The 18,624-nt window shown below is 41.5% G+C and overlaps 1 protein-coding gene across 1 annotated transcript in view; it reads left to right on the top strand.

Moving 5' to 3' along the window:
• Positions 1–18,624, top strand: part of TMEM52B (transmembrane protein 52B) — an 84,084-nt gene that overhangs the window by 41,931 nt on the left and 23,529 nt on the right. Inside the window, exon 5 of the mRNA XM_053693043.1 lies at positions 17,494–17,663. Coding sequence (XP_053549018.1) covers positions 17,494–17,663 — 170 coding nt within the window. The remainder of the gene's footprint in view (positions 1–17,493; positions 17,664–18,624) is intronic.

The raw sequence follows: 18,624 nt of genomic DNA, 5'->3' as shown, positions 1-18,624 counted from the left end.
CAACGCAGCAACATAAATAAACTTAATAACCCCTAAACCTCTGGCCTCCCACATCACCACCACTAACTAAACCTATTAACCCTATTAACCTAAACCTAACAACCCGCTAAATTTAAATTAAAATTACATCCCTATCTTCAAATAAATTAAAACTAACCTGTAGATGAAAAATAAACTAATTTTAAACTATTAATTAACCTACCCTAACTATTATACTAAAATTACATTAAAATACCAATTAAATAAACTAAATTACATATTAAAAACCTAACCCTACTAAAATTATTTAAATATACAATTAAACATTATTACAAAGTCCTAAAGTACAAAAGAAAAACCCACTAAATTACGAAAAATAACAAACCAAATTATCAAAAATAAAAAATGTTACACCTAATCTAATAGCCCTATCAAAATAAAAAAGCCCACCCAAAAATAAAAAATAAACCCTAGCCTACAATAAACTACCAATGGCCCGTAAAAGGGCCTTTTGTGGGGCATTTCCCCAAATATATCAGCTCTTTTACCTGTAAAAAAAATACAAACAACCCCCCAACAGTAAAACCCACCACCCACCCAACCAACCCCCCCAAATAAAATAACTATCTAAAATACTAATATAACCATTGCCCTGAAAAGGGCATTTGTATGGGCATTGCCCTTAAAAGGGCATTTAGCTCCTTTTTCATGCCCTAAAAATGGCAATAAGCTCTTTTATGAAAAGCCCAAACCCTAAGCTAAAATAAAAACCCACCCAAAAAACCCTTAAAAAAACTTAACACTAACCCCTGACAATCCACTTACAGTTATTGAAGTCCCGCTTGAAGGATCCATCCAGATGGCAAAGCCCAGGCGGCAAGAAGCCTTCATCCAGGCGGCCTCTTCGATCTTCATCCAGCTGGCAAAGTCTTCATCCAGACGGCATCTTCTATTTTCATCCATCCGGCACGGAGTGGGTCCATCCTGAAGACATTCGGTGCAGAGCATCCTGATTGGAACAGCCAATAGGATGAGAGCTCAATCCTATTGGCTGATTGGAACAGCCAATAGGATTTTAGCAGCTTTAATTCCTATTGGCTGATAGAAATCTTTCAGCTAATAGGAATGCAAGGGACGCCATCTTTGATGGCGTCACTTGCATTGAAGTTCCAGTGTACGGCGGCAACTGTATTAAGATGATGCTCTGCACCGGATGTCTTTAGGATGGACCCGTTTTGCGCCGGATGGATGAAGATAGAAGATGCCGTCTGGATGAAGATTTCTTGCTGCATGGATGCAGACTTCTTGCCGCCTGGATGAGGACTTCACCGACTGGATGGATTCTTCAAGTGGGACTTCAAGAACTGTAAGTGGATCGTTGGGGGTTAGTGTTAGGTTTTTTTTTTAGGTTTTTTTGGGTGGGTTTTATATTTAGATTAGGGTCTGGGCAGTAAAAGAGCTAATGCCCTTTTAAGGGCAATGCCCATACAAATGCCATTTTCAGGGCAATGGGTAGCTTAGGTTATTTTAGATAGTTTTTTTATATGGGGGGTTGGTTGGGTGGTGGGTTTTACTATTGGGGGGTTGTTTGTATTATTATTTTTTTACAGGTAAAAGAGCTGATATCTTTGGGGCAATGCCCCACAAAAGGCCCTTTTAAGGGCAATTGGTAGTTTATTATAGGCTAGGGTTTTTTTTTATTTTGGGGGGGCTTTTTTATTTTGATAGGGCTATTAGATTAGGTATAACATTTTTTATTTTTGATACTTTGGTTTGTTATTTTTCAAATTTAGTGTTTGTTTTTTTTGGTAACTTAGTGGGTTGTTTTTTTTGTACTTTAGGACTTTGTAATAATGTTTAATTGTATATTTAAATAATTTTAGTAGGGTTAGGTTTTTTAATATGTAATTTAGTTTATTTAATTGGTAGTTTAATTTAATTTTAGTATAATAGTTGGGGTAGGTTAATTAATCGTTTAAAATTAGTTTATTTTAATTCTACAGGTAAGTTTTAATTTATTTGAAGATAGGGATGTAATTTTAATTTAAAGGGGTTGTTAGGTTTAGGGTTTAATAGCTTCATTTAGTTTTTTGCGATGTGGGGGGCTGACGGTTTAGGGGTTAATAGGTTTAGTTAGTGGTGGTGATGTGGGAGGCCAGAGGTTTAGGAGTTAATAAGCTTATTTAGGTTGCGGCGGTGTTGGGGAACGGCGGAATAGGGATTAATAACTTTATCAACAACAAGTTCAAGGAAGCCTTGTTTTGTTCTTGTGTTGTGTCCGTTAAGGATAAATCACGATACTGGATTTCCTATGTAACGAAAGGATACCAGCTGCTTTTCATGCTTTTCATCCTATCAGCCAATCGGATTGAGCTTGCATTCTATTGGCTGATTGGAACAGCCAATAGAATGCAAGCTCAATCTGATTGGCTGATTGAATCAGCCAATCAGATTTTTCCTACCTTAATTCCGATTGGCTGATACAATCCTATCAGCCAATCGGAATTCAAGGGACGCCATCTTGGATGACGTCCCTTAAAGGAACCTTCATTCGTTGTTCAGTCGTCGGATGAAGAGGATGGCTCCGTGTCGGCTCCTTTGAAGATGGCTCCGCTCCGCTCCAGATGGATGAAGATTGAAGACGCCGCCTGGATGAAGACTTCTACCGGATGAAGGACCTCCTCTGCGCACCTTGGATGAAGATTTCGGCCTGTTTGGGTGAAGACGGCTCAAGGTAGGATGATCTTCAGGGGGTTAGCGTTAGGTTTTTTTAAGGGGGGTTTGGGTGGGTTAGAGTAGGGGTATGTGGGTGGTGGGTTGTAATGTTGGGGGGGTTGTATTTTTTTTTACAGGTAAAAGAGCTGATTACTTTGGGGAAATGCCCCGCAAAAAGCCCTTTTAAGGGCTGGTAAAAGAGCTGGTTACTTGGTAATTTAGAATATGGTAGGGCATTTTTTTTATTTTGGGGGGCTTTATTATTTTATTAGGGGGCTTAGATTAGGTGTAATTAGTTTAAACTTCTTGTAATTCTTTTTTATTTTCTGTAATTTAGTGTTTGTTTGTTTTTGTACTATAGTTTAGTTTATTTAATTTCATTTTAGGTAATTGTAGGTAATTTATTTAATTTATTTCATGATAGTGTAGTGTAGTGTTAGGTGTATTTGTAACTTAGGTTAGGATTTATTTTACAGGTAATTTTGTAAGTATTTTAACTGGGTAGTTATTAAATAGTTAATAACTATTGTACCTAGTTAAAATAAATACAAAGTTGCCTGTAAAATAAAAATAAATCCTAAAATAGCTACAATATAATTATTAGTTATATTGTAGCTATCTTAGGGTTTATTTTACAGGTAAGTATTTAGTTTTAAATAGGATTAATTTAGTTAATACGAGTAATATTATTTAGATTTATTAAAATAATATTTAAGTTAGGGGGGGTTAGGGTTAGTGTTAGACTTAGGTTTAGGGGTTAATAATTTTAATATAGGTGGCGGCGGTATGGGGGGGGTAGGATAGGGGTTAATAAGTTTAATATAGGTTGCGGCGGGGTCCGGGAGCGGCAGTTTAGGGGTTAAACAATTTATTTAGTTGCGGCGGGGTCCGGGATCCGCAGGATAGGGGTTAATAAGTTTATGTAGGTGTCGGCGGTATAGGGGGCGGCAGATTAGGGGTTAATATGTATAATGTAGGTGGCGGCGGGGTCACGGAGTGGCGGTTTAGGGGTTAACATGTTTATTATAGTTGTGGCGGGGTCCGGAAGCAGCGATTTTGGGGGTAATAAATGTATTCAGTTGCGGCGGTGTGGGGGGGGGGCAGATTAGGGGTGTTTAGACTCGGGTTACATGTTAGGGTGTTAGGTGTAGAAGTTTCCCATAGGAATCAATGGGATATCGGGCAGCAGCGAACATGAGCTTTCGCTATGGTCAGACTCCCATTGATTCCTATGGGATTCCAGGGTGGCGGATTGAAATCCAGGTACGCTGGCCCTGAATAGTGGCGAGCGTACCTGGTAGTAGTTTGATAACTACCAAAAGTAGTCAGATTGTGCCGAACTTGCGTTCCGAACATCTGTAGTGACGTAACCATCGATCTGTGTCAGACTGAGTCCGGCGGATCGAAGCTTACATCACTATATTTTACTTTTGCCGGGCAGTAGGGGTTGATAACTAAGGCGAATCAGCCTTGCCACAAATATGCTGCGGAATTCCAGCGTATTTGCGGTTGACGGCTTGATAACTAGAGGCCATGGCCTCCAGAACTGCACACAATACTCAAGATGAGGCCTAACTAATGATCTATAAAGTGGCATAAGAACTTTACTATTTCTGCTGCAAATGCCTCTATCAATACATCCAAGCATTCTGCTGGCCTTACTCGCTGCAGTACTACATTGTTTACTAAGTTTTAAATCATCTGAAATAATAATTCCCAAGTCCTGCTCCTCATTTGTAACATTCAGTAAAGTGAGTCTGTAATTAATATTTAGATTTTTCTTCACTAAATGCATTATTTTACACTTTGCTGTGTTAAACTTTAGATCCCAGTCATTTATCCAAATCCTCCAATTGTTCTATATCACTTCTCATTTTGTCTACACCCCCTGAAACATCCACCCTGTTACAAATTTTTGTATAATCTGCAAACAGACAGTGTATCCCTGGAAGCAGGCTGAGCTGGATGGAAGGGAGCTTGACCTGTGGGAGGAGAGAGCCCCGTGGATTTGCTTTAAGGGAAGAAAGGGGGTTGAGTATTTAGGCTCAATAGAGGAACAAGTTTGCCGGCTCCTGGAGGACCAATCCCTGGAGGAGGACCGGGTGGCTCCTTCTGTGCGGAGCCGTCCGTTGAGGAAGTCCAGGCCACCTAGAAGATTGAGCCCAGAAGTTTCTGGTGGATCCAGAGTAGCCGTAAAGAGAAGAGGGAGTTCTGGCAGGAAGAAGAGTGGAGTTCCGGTGACCGGAATAGCGGCGGTTGAGGCTGTGAGAATAGGGTAGTTGCAGTTGGAGCACAGCAGGGATCCGGAGGTACAGGCCGCACCTGTTTTGTCTGTGAGGGGTAAGGTGTCATCGCAGGTGGCGGTGCAGGGCCTGGCTGGGCCTGTTGAGCAGAGGGGAGGAGTTTTGAGGCTGCAGAGGCCGGATGAGTTTAGCGGCCTGGTTGGGCCTGACGGAGAAGGAGGAGGGGCGTCTAGGCAGCTGGGAGGAGATTGATGGTCCAGAGGGGCCTGCTGAGCCCTTTGGTTCTCCTCCCCTGCCTAACTTGAAGGTGGGTGGTACCCAAGAAGGAACCTGGAAAGTTTAGGATGATACACAACCTATCTTTCCCTAAGGGTCATTCGGTAAATGACGGCATTCCAGAGGACATGGCGTCTGTTTCGTATACCTCTTTCGAACAGGCCATACAGCTCATTCGGGAGGCTGGGGCTTTTGCGTTGCTGGCGAAAGTTGATATTGAGACGGCTTTTCGGGCTTCTGCTGGTGAAACCTAAGTCTCATCACCTGTTGGGTTGCTTCTTTGAGGGTGCCTATTATGTGGACCTGTGCCTTCCAATGGGCTGTTCCATTTCTTGTTGCTGTTCGAGTACTTCAGTACGTTCTTGGAATGGATGGTTAAGATTGTGTCGGGTTCCCAGTCTGATGTTCACTACCTGGACAACTTTTTATTTGTAGGTCCCGCTGGGTCTGAGGGGTGTAAGGGGTTACGTGATGCTTTTTATAAGATAGCTAAAGAATTTGGGGTCCCCATAGCGATGGACAAATCTGAGGGGCCTGTGACTGCTCTCAGTTTTTTTGGGTATAGTGACCGACTCAGAGAGAATGGAGTGCAGGTTTCCTATTGATAAAGTTTCTGACATAGTGGGCCTGATTGAGCGATTTTTGGTTGCCTCCAAGGTGACCCTGAGGGAATTGCAATCGTTGATTGGCAAATTTAATTTTGTTTGCCGGATCATCCCGATTGGAAGGATTTTTTGCAGGAGGTTGTTTTTGGCTACTGCCCGGGTGGTACGGCCTCATCATTTCGTGAGGCTAACTAGGGAGCTCAAAGATGACTTGCGGTTTGGATTTGTTCTTGAGAGAGTTCAATGGAGCTGCCTTATTTCAGGACGTTAGGAGGTCCAATGAGGACCTGGGCTTAGTTACCGATGCCTCGGGCTTGTGTGGGTTGGGGGCTTATTTTCAGGGGCACTGGTGCGCAGCCGCGTGGCCAGAATCATGTGCGGGAGTGAACTTGTAAGAGATTGGTATTTTTTGAGTTATTCCCAATTGTGGTGGCGATGTTTCTTTGGGAAGAGGAACTGGCGAACAAATCGTTTTTTTTTACACGGACAACATGGGGGTGGTGGCTGCTTTGGACTGACTGTTGGTGTCATTGCTTCCTGTCCTTAGATTGTTGAGGTTGTTAGTCCTAAAGTGCTTGCGTATGAATGTGCTGGTGAGGGCAAAACATATTCCAGGAGTGTGCAATTATATAGTCAATGCTTTGTCTCGTTTTCAGTGGCAGCAGTTTCGAGAATTGGCACCAGAGGATGATGTTGAGAGGCAGCAGTGTCCGGTTCACCTCTGGAGGCTTGGAACGGAGGATTGACTGGAATTGTGAAAGAGTCTTTGGCCTCAGGTACTTGGGTTTCTTATGTTAAGGTCTGGGTTGAATGGGAGGCGTGGTTGTTGTTGAAAGGGGTTTGTGAACTGGAGGATGATCTGTGTGGTCCTTTGTTGGAATGGTTGTGGCATTTGAGGTTTGAGGGTATGTCAGCATCGGCATTGGAGAAAAAGATGTCTGCATTGGCGTTTAGACTGAAGTTGCTAGGTTTACAGGATGTGACGAAAGTTTTTTGTGTGAGGCAAGTCCTTAATGGTTTGAAGAAGAAAGTAAAGAGTTTGGACGGTAGGAGACCCATTACCTTTTATCTACTGCTCCGTATTTGCAATGTTTTACATGATGTGTGTTCGTCACAGTTTGAGGTTAGCCTTTTTAGGGCTGTTTTTATAATGGCATTTTTTGGGGCTTTCAGAATATCGGAGTTGGTGTGCAAGAGTAGGGTTTCTCCAGGGGGGTTTGTTGGTGGAAGACATGTCGGTATCTGGGTCCAGAGTTGATATTTTGTTAAGGAGGAGTAAGACTGATCAGATCGGAAGAGGAAGGAATATTGTACTGTTTGCAAATGATGGTGAAGTTTGCCCTTGTAAAAGTTTGGGAGCATTTCTGTTGTTACTGCCTCAAGTGCAGGGCCCTTTGTTTATTCATTTGGATGGGTCCTTCCTATCCCAATTCCAGTTTCGGGCGGTGTTGTGTAAAGCCCTGGGGTGTTTGGGAATGGGTCCATCAGAATTTGGGTCCCATTCATTTAGGATTGGGGCAGCTATGAAGGCGTCTCTACAGGGCCTGAGTGAGAGGGCGGTCAAGCATATTGGGAGGTGGAGATCTAATAAGTATTGGTTATATGTGTGGCCTGATTTGAGAGTTTAGGTTTGTGTCAGGTTTTTAATGTTGTGTGTTTTCTTTTTGTGTTTTAGGTATGAGAAGGATATGGATTGTTGTGTATTCATTCGTCTATTTGGCAAGGAGAGTGGCTGCTATGAAAGAGGATGGTTTATTGTTAGGTTTCCCTTCAGATGCTTGCGAGGTAAAATGGTTTGGGGTCAGGGGGCTCAGATGGGAAAGGTTTTGTTGCTACTTGTTGATTATTGCAATCAATTTCCACCCCGGATGTGTTGGTGGTCCATGCTGGAGGGAATGACTTGGGTTTTATGTCCCAGCAAGAGTTAGTCAGAAAAATTAAGAGGAATTTGGGGAGATTGCAGGATTTGTACCCCAGGATGAGGATTGTGTGGTCCGACATTGTTCCCAGGCAGCTGTGGAGGGCAGCGTGGGACCTGGTTAGGTTGGATAAGAGTAGGAGGAAGATAAATAAACTGATTGGATCTTTTGTTCGAAAACTTGGGGGTGTGGTGTCTCATCACCCTGATTTGGAAGAAGTGGGCTGAGGTGAATTTTACTTGGGTGACGGGGTCCATCTCAACGATTTTAGCGTGCAGCTGTTCATTTTGGATTTTAAGGAAACACTGAGGGGTTTGGCGAGCCAGTCGTTGGCAGGGGTTCTAGTTCTTTACACGTGTCAAGAAATATGGTCAAGTAGAAAATGGGGGAAATTGGTGCCTCTCCACGGGGTGAGAGAGCACGTGTAGGGTGTCTAGGGGCAAGGGGTTCCCTAGAGCCAGGTGTTAAAAGATAGGATTGACGGGCTCAACAGATATTAAGTTGTGTCCAAAGGACTGATGGCCATATTATTAAGGGAATTTAACTAGCACCGCAGTTTAGGACAAAAAGGTGTGAGAAAGTTGATCTGGTTATAAGTTTTAAAATGATTGGTTATTATTGGATGTTTATATGTTATGTAAAGTTATAGAAAATATGTATATTTAATAAAGGAGCTGCAGCCAAAACATTTTTTACTAACATGTGAGTCTTGTGTCATTATTTATAATATAAAGTGAAAAGTTGGTAATGAGGATAATAAGTTACGGAAAAATAATAAAAGGGGCGGAAAGTTGACGACTCAAAAGGTCAATACTTTTCCCTGTAGCCCTTTGCTGATATCACAGATAAATATGTTATATTGGAGAAACAAGCCAAAAACTGCACCTTCAGATAAACCTACACAGACACTCAATCAAAAATCACTGTGAAACAAAATACTGTACCCCTGTTGGTCACCATTTCACCCAACCTGACCACTCCATCTAAAACCTCAAAATCAAGATTCTCAGAGGCAACTTCAAAAACACCATGGAAAGAAAAACATTTGAAATTAAACGGAGACTAAACTTCAACTCAATAAATTCTGGACTAAATGTGGACTCTGGGTTCTTTTTTTTGTTTTTGTTTTGAAACAGCTTTATTAAAGGTAAAGCAAACAATATAAACAAATCAGTATGACTGAGACCAGCTGAAAGAAGGTCACATTACAAAGTTGTTTGCGATGACACAATACATAACAGTGAAATACAAAGAACAAAAACAACATAAGATAAATATTGTGCAATGCTGTTCTCGCAGAAAAGCATTAAAGTGTCAGCTGTAAAGGAGTTGGGATATATAATAAACGTTCATTAATAGGATAATCCTTCAACTAACTGATTCCAAGCATACCTAATGCTATCTGGTTTGCAAGCTGCTGGGCAAGTGGTTGAGAAGTTATATATGCATTTAGTCTAGAGTGCTTTTTGGTACGAGAGGGGACGTGAGGAAGATGAAGTGTATTCAGGTTGGTGGTGGTGCTTGATTTAGAAATTCATCCCAGAGGAAGCAAATGGATTGATAATCATCCAAACATTTACTGTGTGTGTAGTGGTGTTTTTCTAGCTGGAGAGATTGGGAGGTTATCTCTCTCCAAGTGTTAACTGATGGGAGGTGTGGTGATTTCCAATTTTTTGGGATAAGTCTTTTTGCTGAGTTGACCCTAATGGTCAGCAATGTGAGTCTCAATTTACATTTAATCTTAGTAAATTTGTTAAAGAGGAAAAACCAGATGTTTAGGTCTAGAGTCATTGAAAGTGCCCTTTCCATTTCAGTCTTAATCATCATCCAGTAGGATTGAGCGATGGGGCAAGCCCACCAAATGTGAGTGGGAGTACCTTCTGTGTTACAACCTCTCCAACAAGTTGGGGAGGATGTGGGGAAGATTATGTGCAGTTGGGACGGTGTGTAGTACCATCTGCATAAGAATTTAACATTCATCTCTAGTGTGTATATAGAAGATGAGGATTTGGTCATGGATGAGAAGATGTGATACCATGTTTTTTGGGATTGTTGTGCATCAATCTCTTTTTCCCATTTGTCTACATAGGAAGGGAGTGAGGTAGTGTATGGGTGCATAAGAATTTGATATGAGGTTGATAGGAGACCTTTGTTTACGGCATCTCGGGTACAGATACTTTCGAAATTAGTTAGGTTGTGCATGAGTTGGGTTTTGTGTGGATGTCTCATGAGAAAATCCGACATTTGAAGGTAGCGAAACCAATTTTCATATGCGGGACCTAGATAGGGGGTAATCTCAATTTGAGTTTTGGGTTTACCGTTATCTATGAGGATATGGCAAGGGATGGACTTGGTTATGTGAGGTTTCAACACTGCTTGCTTTGGTTGTTGAAAGGGGAAATCTAAGTTTTCTAAAATGTGGGTCAAGGGAGAGGGTATTGTGGATATGTAACTTATTTTTTAATTAATGTATCCCATAGGTGAAAAGTTTCAGCAATTATTTTGGGGAGAGCCAACACTTGCTCCCGAGATGGTTAGTGTTGGATAGGTGATGTTCTAAAAGAACCCACTCTTTGTGTTGGGAATGCTTGCACCAATTGATAATTATGGTAAGGAATGTGGCCAATCTGTACTGTTGCAGGTTTGGGATCCTCAAGCCTCCTAAGTCCTTCGGGCGGTACAGTGTTGCAGTTGCAATTCAGGGATGCTTATGTTGCCAGATATATTTCATGATTAGTTTTTGCAGATTATGTATTAGTGGTAACAGTAAGGGAATGGGTAGGGTCTGGAAAAGATACAATAGTTTTGAAGAAGTATCATTTTAACAGCATTGATCCTGCCAACCCATGATAGAGGTTTGTTACTCCAGGAGTGTAGGAGAGCTTGTGTCGTTATGGTTATGGCTTTGAAATTTGCATTTAGTAACGTGGGCTTGTAAGGGGAGATGTATATTCCTAAGTATTTAATAGATTGTTGCTGTGTGCGAAAATGAGCAAGTGATTGTATTGTTTTCAGTACATCTGCCTGAAGCCCAATGGGAAGGAGTTCTGATTTGGAAATATTAATTCTGAAATTGGAGAAAGAACCATAGGTATTTAAAGTTTGGAGGAGAGGAGGAATCGAAGAGGCTGGCTGTGTGAGTATTAAAAAGATATCATCCACATATAGAGAAGTTTTATATTCATATTGATCAAATTTGAAACCTTGGCTAGCAGTATTTTTTGAAAATGGGAGGCCAAAACCTCCATGGCATATACAAATAGTATGGGAGAAAGGGGCAGCCCTGTCTTGTACCATGGGAGATCTGGAATGGGTGGGATAATTTATTGTTTAATTTGACTTTGGCTAGTGGTTGATTGTATATAGTCAAGTCGGCTGAAGGATTTATTGTAAAGTGTAATCACGTGTTTCTTGGTGAATAAAACGCCAAGTATCATACAGATTGAGATTTCTCATTCCCTTCCAAAGAGTGTTTGTTATTTTTTTTTTATATTTTAATGTTGGGGTTTGAGCTATCCTTAGAGGGATGTAAGGGGATTTTAAAGTCCCCAGCCATAAAGGTAGGTCCTTTAGTGATATCTGTTATTTTGTTAAGGATATTTTTGAAAAATGCAGTTTGATTAGTGTTCGGGGCATATATATTTAGTAGTATGTTGGACCTGCCATAGAGTAAGCCTACCAGGCCTAGGTATCTGCCTTCAGTGTCTTTAGCAGATTGTATAAGTATGAAAGGGATTGATTTATTAATGAGAATGCTGACTCCGCCCTTTTTAGAACTGTTGGAACTATGGTAATGGGTGGTAAAGGTCTTGCCGAAGTATTTGGGCTCTTTGTTATGTTTAAAGTGTTTCTCCTGAAGAAACAATATATTCACTTGTCTTTTAGATAGATCGAGCTGAGCTTTCGATCTCTTATGGGGTGAGTTCAAACCTTTTGCATTTTGGGTAAGAAGGGTTAACTTCTGCACTGCCTCTTTGGTGTTGTTATCCATAACTATTACAGGTAAGGTGGAGGGATATCTGGTGATTGGGGAGGGGGAACATCTCAGTGGTGTAATGTATATAAAGGAGCAAGTGGGTTCCTGCAAATGAGAACAATATATTCAACAAACATTTTGGTGATGAAAAAGTCATAAAAAACAATGAAATATTAACAACAATGTTAAACATGAAATTATCAACAAGGTGAACAAAAGGGCATAAATGAGAGTGGTTAGGGGGTATGACCACTACTGGCCCTATGATATGTGGGTTAAGTTGTTTTGGTGGAACCGGATACCCTGGCCAGAGGGGGTTAAGAATGGAAGGGGTAGGGGGGGTATAGGGTATGGGAGGGATGGAAAGTTGGAAAAGGGAGAGGAAGGGGGTTGGGAGGGTGGCAATAGTTGTAAAGAGATGTAAATACAGTCATTGATAAGATATCGAGAGATTACAAACACATAGTACAATTACTTGCCCAATCTGATGGGGGACTTCAGTCACAGGTCTGTACAATGTTCAAAGTCTTTGCAAACTAAAGGTGAAGAAGTTATTAGGTGGCATGAGGTGAAGAAGCAGGACTGGAAGCGGTTTGGCTTCCAGGTGAGGCCATGGCTGGTTTATTCTTCTTTTGTAGGACGGTGTGCCAAGAGTCGGCTGGTGGGTTTCGCGTCTTGGGTGGAGGGAGGAGGACCCAGAAGGGGGGTCTAGGTCCAGTGTGGAGCAAAAGTTTGGGATATCTTCTGGAGTCCTACATATGTGGTGGGAATTGTTCCTGATGGTCCAGATGTGCGTCGGGAATCCCCAGCGATATGAAATCTTTTTATTCCGTAGCAAAATGGTGATTCGGGAAAAATCTTTCCTCCGCTGCAAATCCATGTCGAAAGGTCCTGAAAAAATTGCAGAACATTACCTCTGAACCGTAGAGGTTGATTCCTTCTGGATTGAGATAAGAGCATCTCTTTTTCTTGGAAATTCATAAAACGAATTACAATATCTCTGGGTGGCGCTGAGTCAGGAGGTTTAGGTCTTAAAGTCCTGTGTGCTCTAACCCTCTCCATTGGAAAAGATGGGTCCTTTAGATGTTGAAATAAGGCTTGAAGGTAAACCGGAAAGTCTCTTGGTAACACAGACTCAGGTACACCTCTAATGCGCATGTTTTTGCATCTACTGCGGTTCTCTGTTTCGTAGGGAGATTCTGTAAGAATGTAGCTGGTAACTGGTAATCTGCTGTTTGGGGAATACAGTGCTGCAAGTCCTGAGTGGCATTTGCTGCAAGTTTTTCTTTTTGCTTTTGATTAGTAGGAGACATTTCTGCTGTGTCTGAACCTTGTAGGAATGAGGTCATTGTTAAAAGTTTAGCTGTCGCAGGTTTCACCAGCTTATCTTGTTTTAAAGTGCGTCTAGTTGACATGTTAGATAACATATACGTTCACCTTAATAATTCTAATTGATATGTGAGGGCTTCCAGTCTCGGGAAAGTATTTATTGAAAGTTCCAATACGGTTACAAGTAAAAAAAAAAGCAACTTTTGCTATTTTGATCTTATTGACAGTCACTATTGCAGTAAACAAAGATCCCAATAGTTAGGGCACAGGCTAACCCCTTTTTTTTTCTGTGCAGGGAGTGGATGTTTGTAAAGTGATGCTTTGTAGGCCTCAACTATTCCCTGAGCTGGAGACTGATTACTGATAGATTTTAGGGCTTCTTTGTTCTGTGATTAGCACCAATACACTGAGTTGGAGAGGGAGTAGGGTAAGATAATATCTCTTGAATTATATGTGCATAAATTGCTGAGGTGCTGGTTCAGATAGCTCATCCTTTCCGGTCCGTTGTAGGCCCAAGCCGGGGACTAAATTTGAAACTGGTATCCGGATCTAAGCATACACCCTCCGGATCGCAACCGGTTCATTTTTGAGGTCCCTGAACTTCCGGATTGCAGATTGGGGCTCCTTTCTGTGTAGGCTAATGGCTGAAATGTCCCTAATTCGTGCTGGTTGTGTTGGCAGCCACCATTACGGCCTGGGAGGGCCGGGTAGGCCAAAATAGGCCGGATTCAAAAAATGATTGATTTTCGTCCAATCTTCGTTGGAGCAGTTGCTGGGTGATAGACGAGTTAGGTTAGGGGGCTTTAGGGGTGTTTGGGAGCAGGATTGCCAGGATAAACAGCTGGATGTTGGGCTTTAGTGGCGGAGCTCCGGTGTTATGCTGCTCTCATGTCAGCAGCCGGCTCCGCCACCCGTGGACTCTGGGTTCTTAGCACATTAATAAAAAATGTTGTAATGTACTTTCATATAGTTTTTACAGTGCATATTCCACACTCTTTATACATAGGTACACAGGTAAGCCTATGTCCATACTTTTGCCATTATAATTATTATTATTATATATATATTTTTTATCTTTATCTTTGATTCAATGTTGATATATAACTTCATGTCAGTATATGCTCTATGTAAAGCTATATATTTCCCCTGTCTGCTCTCCTACACTGGACACTGTCTGCCTGTTACCTAAGCCCCCCTCATGATTTTACAACACCCCCTCCTCTCCTTGCACTCAGACATCTAACACTTTCTGTCCTTTTTAGTCATTCAGTGTTTAAATATATAATCTGTAAATTCCATTAAATTGGTCAGTATTGCTTCAGACTTGAAAAAGGAAGGAACTCTTCCGTAAGTTTGTCAACTTATAAATGTATAGTTAGTCCAATAAAAAAGTACCATTGCTCAATGCAATACTCTTGTTATTTTGTTATCTAAATCACTGGACAAACACGGCTACTCCAATCAACGAATATAAATAAATAAATATATGTGTGTGTGTATTTACAAATCCATACGGTTTAGCACACCTTTCAAAATTATTTGTATTACTTCTTAGTGATGCAGCCAACAAAACCAAATAATTATACAATATAGAATATTGGCGCACATTCACTTCAATATTATCAAAACATTTTAAATATTGCAAAAATCACCTATACTTATATGGGTAAATCTCACATACTCAGTATTGGGTAAATCTCACATACTCAGTGCTGGGTAAATCTCACATACTCAGTACTGGGTAAATCTCACATACTCAGTGCTGGGTAAATCTCACATACTCAGTGCTGGGTAAATCTCACATACTCAGTGCTGGGTAAAGCTCACATACTCAGTGCTGGGTAAAGCTCACATACTCAGTGCTGGGTAAATCTCACATACTCAGTACTGGGTAAATCTCACATACTCAGTACTGGGTAAATCTCACATACTCAGTACTGGGTAAATCTCACATACTCAGTGCTGGGTAAAGCTCACATACTCAGTGCTGGGTAAATCTCACATACTCAGTGCTGGGTAAATCTCACATACTCAGTGCTGGGTAAATCTCACATACTCAGTGCTGGGTAAATCTCACATATTCAGTACTGGGTAAATCTCACATACTTAGTGCTGGGTAATTCTCACATACTCAGTGCTTGGTAAATCTCACATACTTAGTACTGGGTAAATCTCACATACTCAGTGCTGGGTAAATCTCACATACTCAGTGCTGGGTAAAGCTCACATACTCAGTACTGGGTAAATCTCACATACTCAGTACTGGGTAAATCTCACATACTCAGTGCTGGGTAAATCTCAGATACTCCGTGCTGGGTAAAGCTCACATACTCAGTACTGGGTAAATCTCACATACTCAGTACTGGGTAAATCTCACATACTCAGTGCTGGGTAAATCTCACATACTCAGTGCTGGGTAAATCTCACATACTCAGTGCTGGGTAAATCTCACATACTTAGTGCTGGGTAATTCTCACATACTCAGTGCTTGGTAAATCTCACATACTTAGTACTGGGTAAATCTCACATACTCAGTACTGGGTAAATCTCACATACTCAGTGCTGGGTAAATCTCACATACTCAGTGCTGGGTAAATCTCACATACTTAGTGCTGGGTAATTCTCACATACTCAGTGCTTGGTAAGTCTCACATACTTAGTACTGGGTAAATCTCACATACTCAGTGCTGGGTAAATCTCAGATACTCAGTGCTGGGTAAAGCTCACATACTCAGTACTGGGTAAATCTCACATACTCCGTGCTGGGTAAATCTCAGATACTCAGTGCTGGGTAAAGCTCACATACTCAGTACTGGGTAAATCTCACATACTCAGTACTGGGTAAATCACACATACTCTGTACTGGGTAAATCTCACATACTCTGTACTGGTTAAATCTCACATACTTAGTACTGGGTAAATCTCACATACTCTGTACTGGGTAAATCTCACATACTCTGTACTGGGTAAATCTCACATACTCTGTACTGGGTAAATCTCACATACTCTGTACTGGGTAAATCTCACATACTCTGTACTGGGTAAATCTCACATACTCTGTACTGGGTAAATCTCACATACTCTGTACTGGGTAAATCTCACATACTCTGTACTGAGTAAATCTCACATACTCTGTACTGGGTAAATCTCACATACTCAGTGCTGGGTAAATCTCACATACTCAGTGCTGGGTAAATCTCACATACTCAGTGCTGGGTAAACCTCACATACTCAGTGCTGGGTAAATCTCACATACTCAGTGCTGGGTAAATCTCACATACTCAGTGCTGGGTAAATCTCACATACTCAGTGCTGGGTAAATCTCACATACTCTGTACTGGGTAAATCTCACATACTCTGTACTGGGTAAACCTCACATACTCTGTACTGGGTAAATCTCACATACTCTGTACTGGGTAAATCTCACATACTCTGTACTGGGTAAATCTCACATACTCTGTACTGGGTAAATCTCACATACTCTGTACTGGGTAAATCTCACATACTCAGTGCTGGGCAGATAACCATGGCCTAGCATGGAATAAAATATGCATTATTTTACCCTTGTTTTTTACTGTAGGATTTCATGCAGCACATGGTTATTAGATCATTGGTCTAACACATACTTATTGCAGGAAATGACCCTAGTGTACTAGGTCCTGTGTAACCTCCAGTAATACAGATTCTACCAGAATATTGCAGCAGCGAATCAGCATAACCACAATATGATCCAAGAAAGTCTCCTGTGCAGGAATAAAAAGCAAACTCTTGTTAACCTTTTGTCTGCCAGAGAGACTGGTTCTTAGTGCTAAGCAATCCTCTGTGGTATGTAACCCTTTCACCATAAGCTACACACTGTTCAGCTGTGCGCATTATATAGAGAGAGCAGTACGAATCTGAAGTATTTTACAAGTGTAGGGATCTGGGTGAGGGCATGAGCTGATAATAGATGCATTGGGTGTTCCTTATTATGTCTCCCAGATGTTGCTCAGTGTAACCTGTACGGCACTGTCATCTGGTGAAGGCACCAAACAGCACACAGGCCCCAGGGACAAGAGAGACAAGTAAAACATGCAGACAAGGCCACAAATATCACCAGGCCGGCTCTCATCTGGGGCCCACAGGCAGCAGTTACCCTGTAAGGAACATTTCCTCTTCCTGTGGCCCCTGACGTAATGACATAGATGCAGCCTCTGGTTAGTGACCCAGCATGTGGCTGATCCCCTAGGCATTGTGCTGCCTCAGACTGATATTGCTGGAAGCTGTACAATATAGGATAACAGGGTGTGGGTTACACAGGCGCTGTAAAGGTGTATCTCTGTGAGTGAAGGTACCCTTGGGCAGCTGCCTACTCTACCTCATGATAAATCTGTCCCTAAATACATTGTATGACAGTATGAGGCCCCAGTATCTTGCAGGTGAGAATTATTTTTCATTTCCTTTTGTCTCAGGTTGGTGGTCACCAGTGGGGCACTGCTCCTCATATTTGGGGTCACCTGTGCCTGTCTTCGCTGCTGCTACCTAAGCCAGCAACGTCACCCAGAGAGGGCAGGAGAGCGGCCGTGTGAGGTGACGGTTATTGCTATTGACCATGACAGCACCATCCAGAGTACCATCACCTGTGAGTATGTGACTATTATACACAATAACAAGTACCATCACCTGTGAGTATGTGACTATTATACACAATAACAAGTACCATCACCTGTGAGTATGTGACTATTATACGCAATAACAAGTACCATCACCTGTGAGTATGTGACTATTATACACAATAACAAGTACCATCACCTGTGAGTATGTGACTATTATACACAATAACAAGTACCATCACCTGTGAGTATGTGACTATTATACACAATAACAAGTACCATCACCTGTGAGTATGTGACTATTATACACAATAACAAGTACCATCACCTGTGAGTATGTGACTATTATACACAATAACAAGTACCATCACCTGTGAGTATGTGACTATTATACACAATAACAAGTACCATCACCTGTGAGTATGTGACTATTATACACAATAACAAGTACCATCACCTGTGAGTATGTGACTATTATACACAATAACAAGTACCATCACCTGTGAGTATGTGACTATTATACACAATAACAAGTACCATCACCTGTGAGTATGTGACTATTATACACAATAACAAGTACCATCACCTGTGAGTATGTGACTATTATACACAATAACAAGTACCATCACCTGTGAGTATGTGACTATTATACACAATAACAAGTACCATCACCAGTGAGTATGTGACTATTATACACAATAACAAGTACCATCACCTGTGAGTATGTGACTATTATTTGGGGTCACCTTTGCCTGTCTTCGCTGCTGCTACCTAAGCCAGCAACGTCACCCAGAGAGGGCAGGAGAGCGGCCGTGTGAGGTGACGGTTATTGCTATTGACCATGACAGCACCATCCAGAGTACCATCACCTGTGAGTATGTGACTATTATACGAAATAACAAGTACCATCACCTGTGAGTATGTGACTATTATACACAATAACAAGTACCATCACCTGTGAGTATGTGACTATTATACACAATAACAAGT

Source organism: Bombina bombina, chromosome 9, assembly GCF_027579735.1.
Source record: "Bombina bombina isolate aBomBom1 chromosome 9, aBomBom1.pri, whole genome shotgun sequence".
Taxonomy (NCBI): domain Eukaryota; kingdom Metazoa; phylum Chordata; class Amphibia; order Anura; family Bombinatoridae; genus Bombina; species Bombina bombina.
The sequence above is the reverse complement of the archived record's forward strand: the minus strand, read 5'-3'. Positions and strand labels throughout refer to the sequence as shown.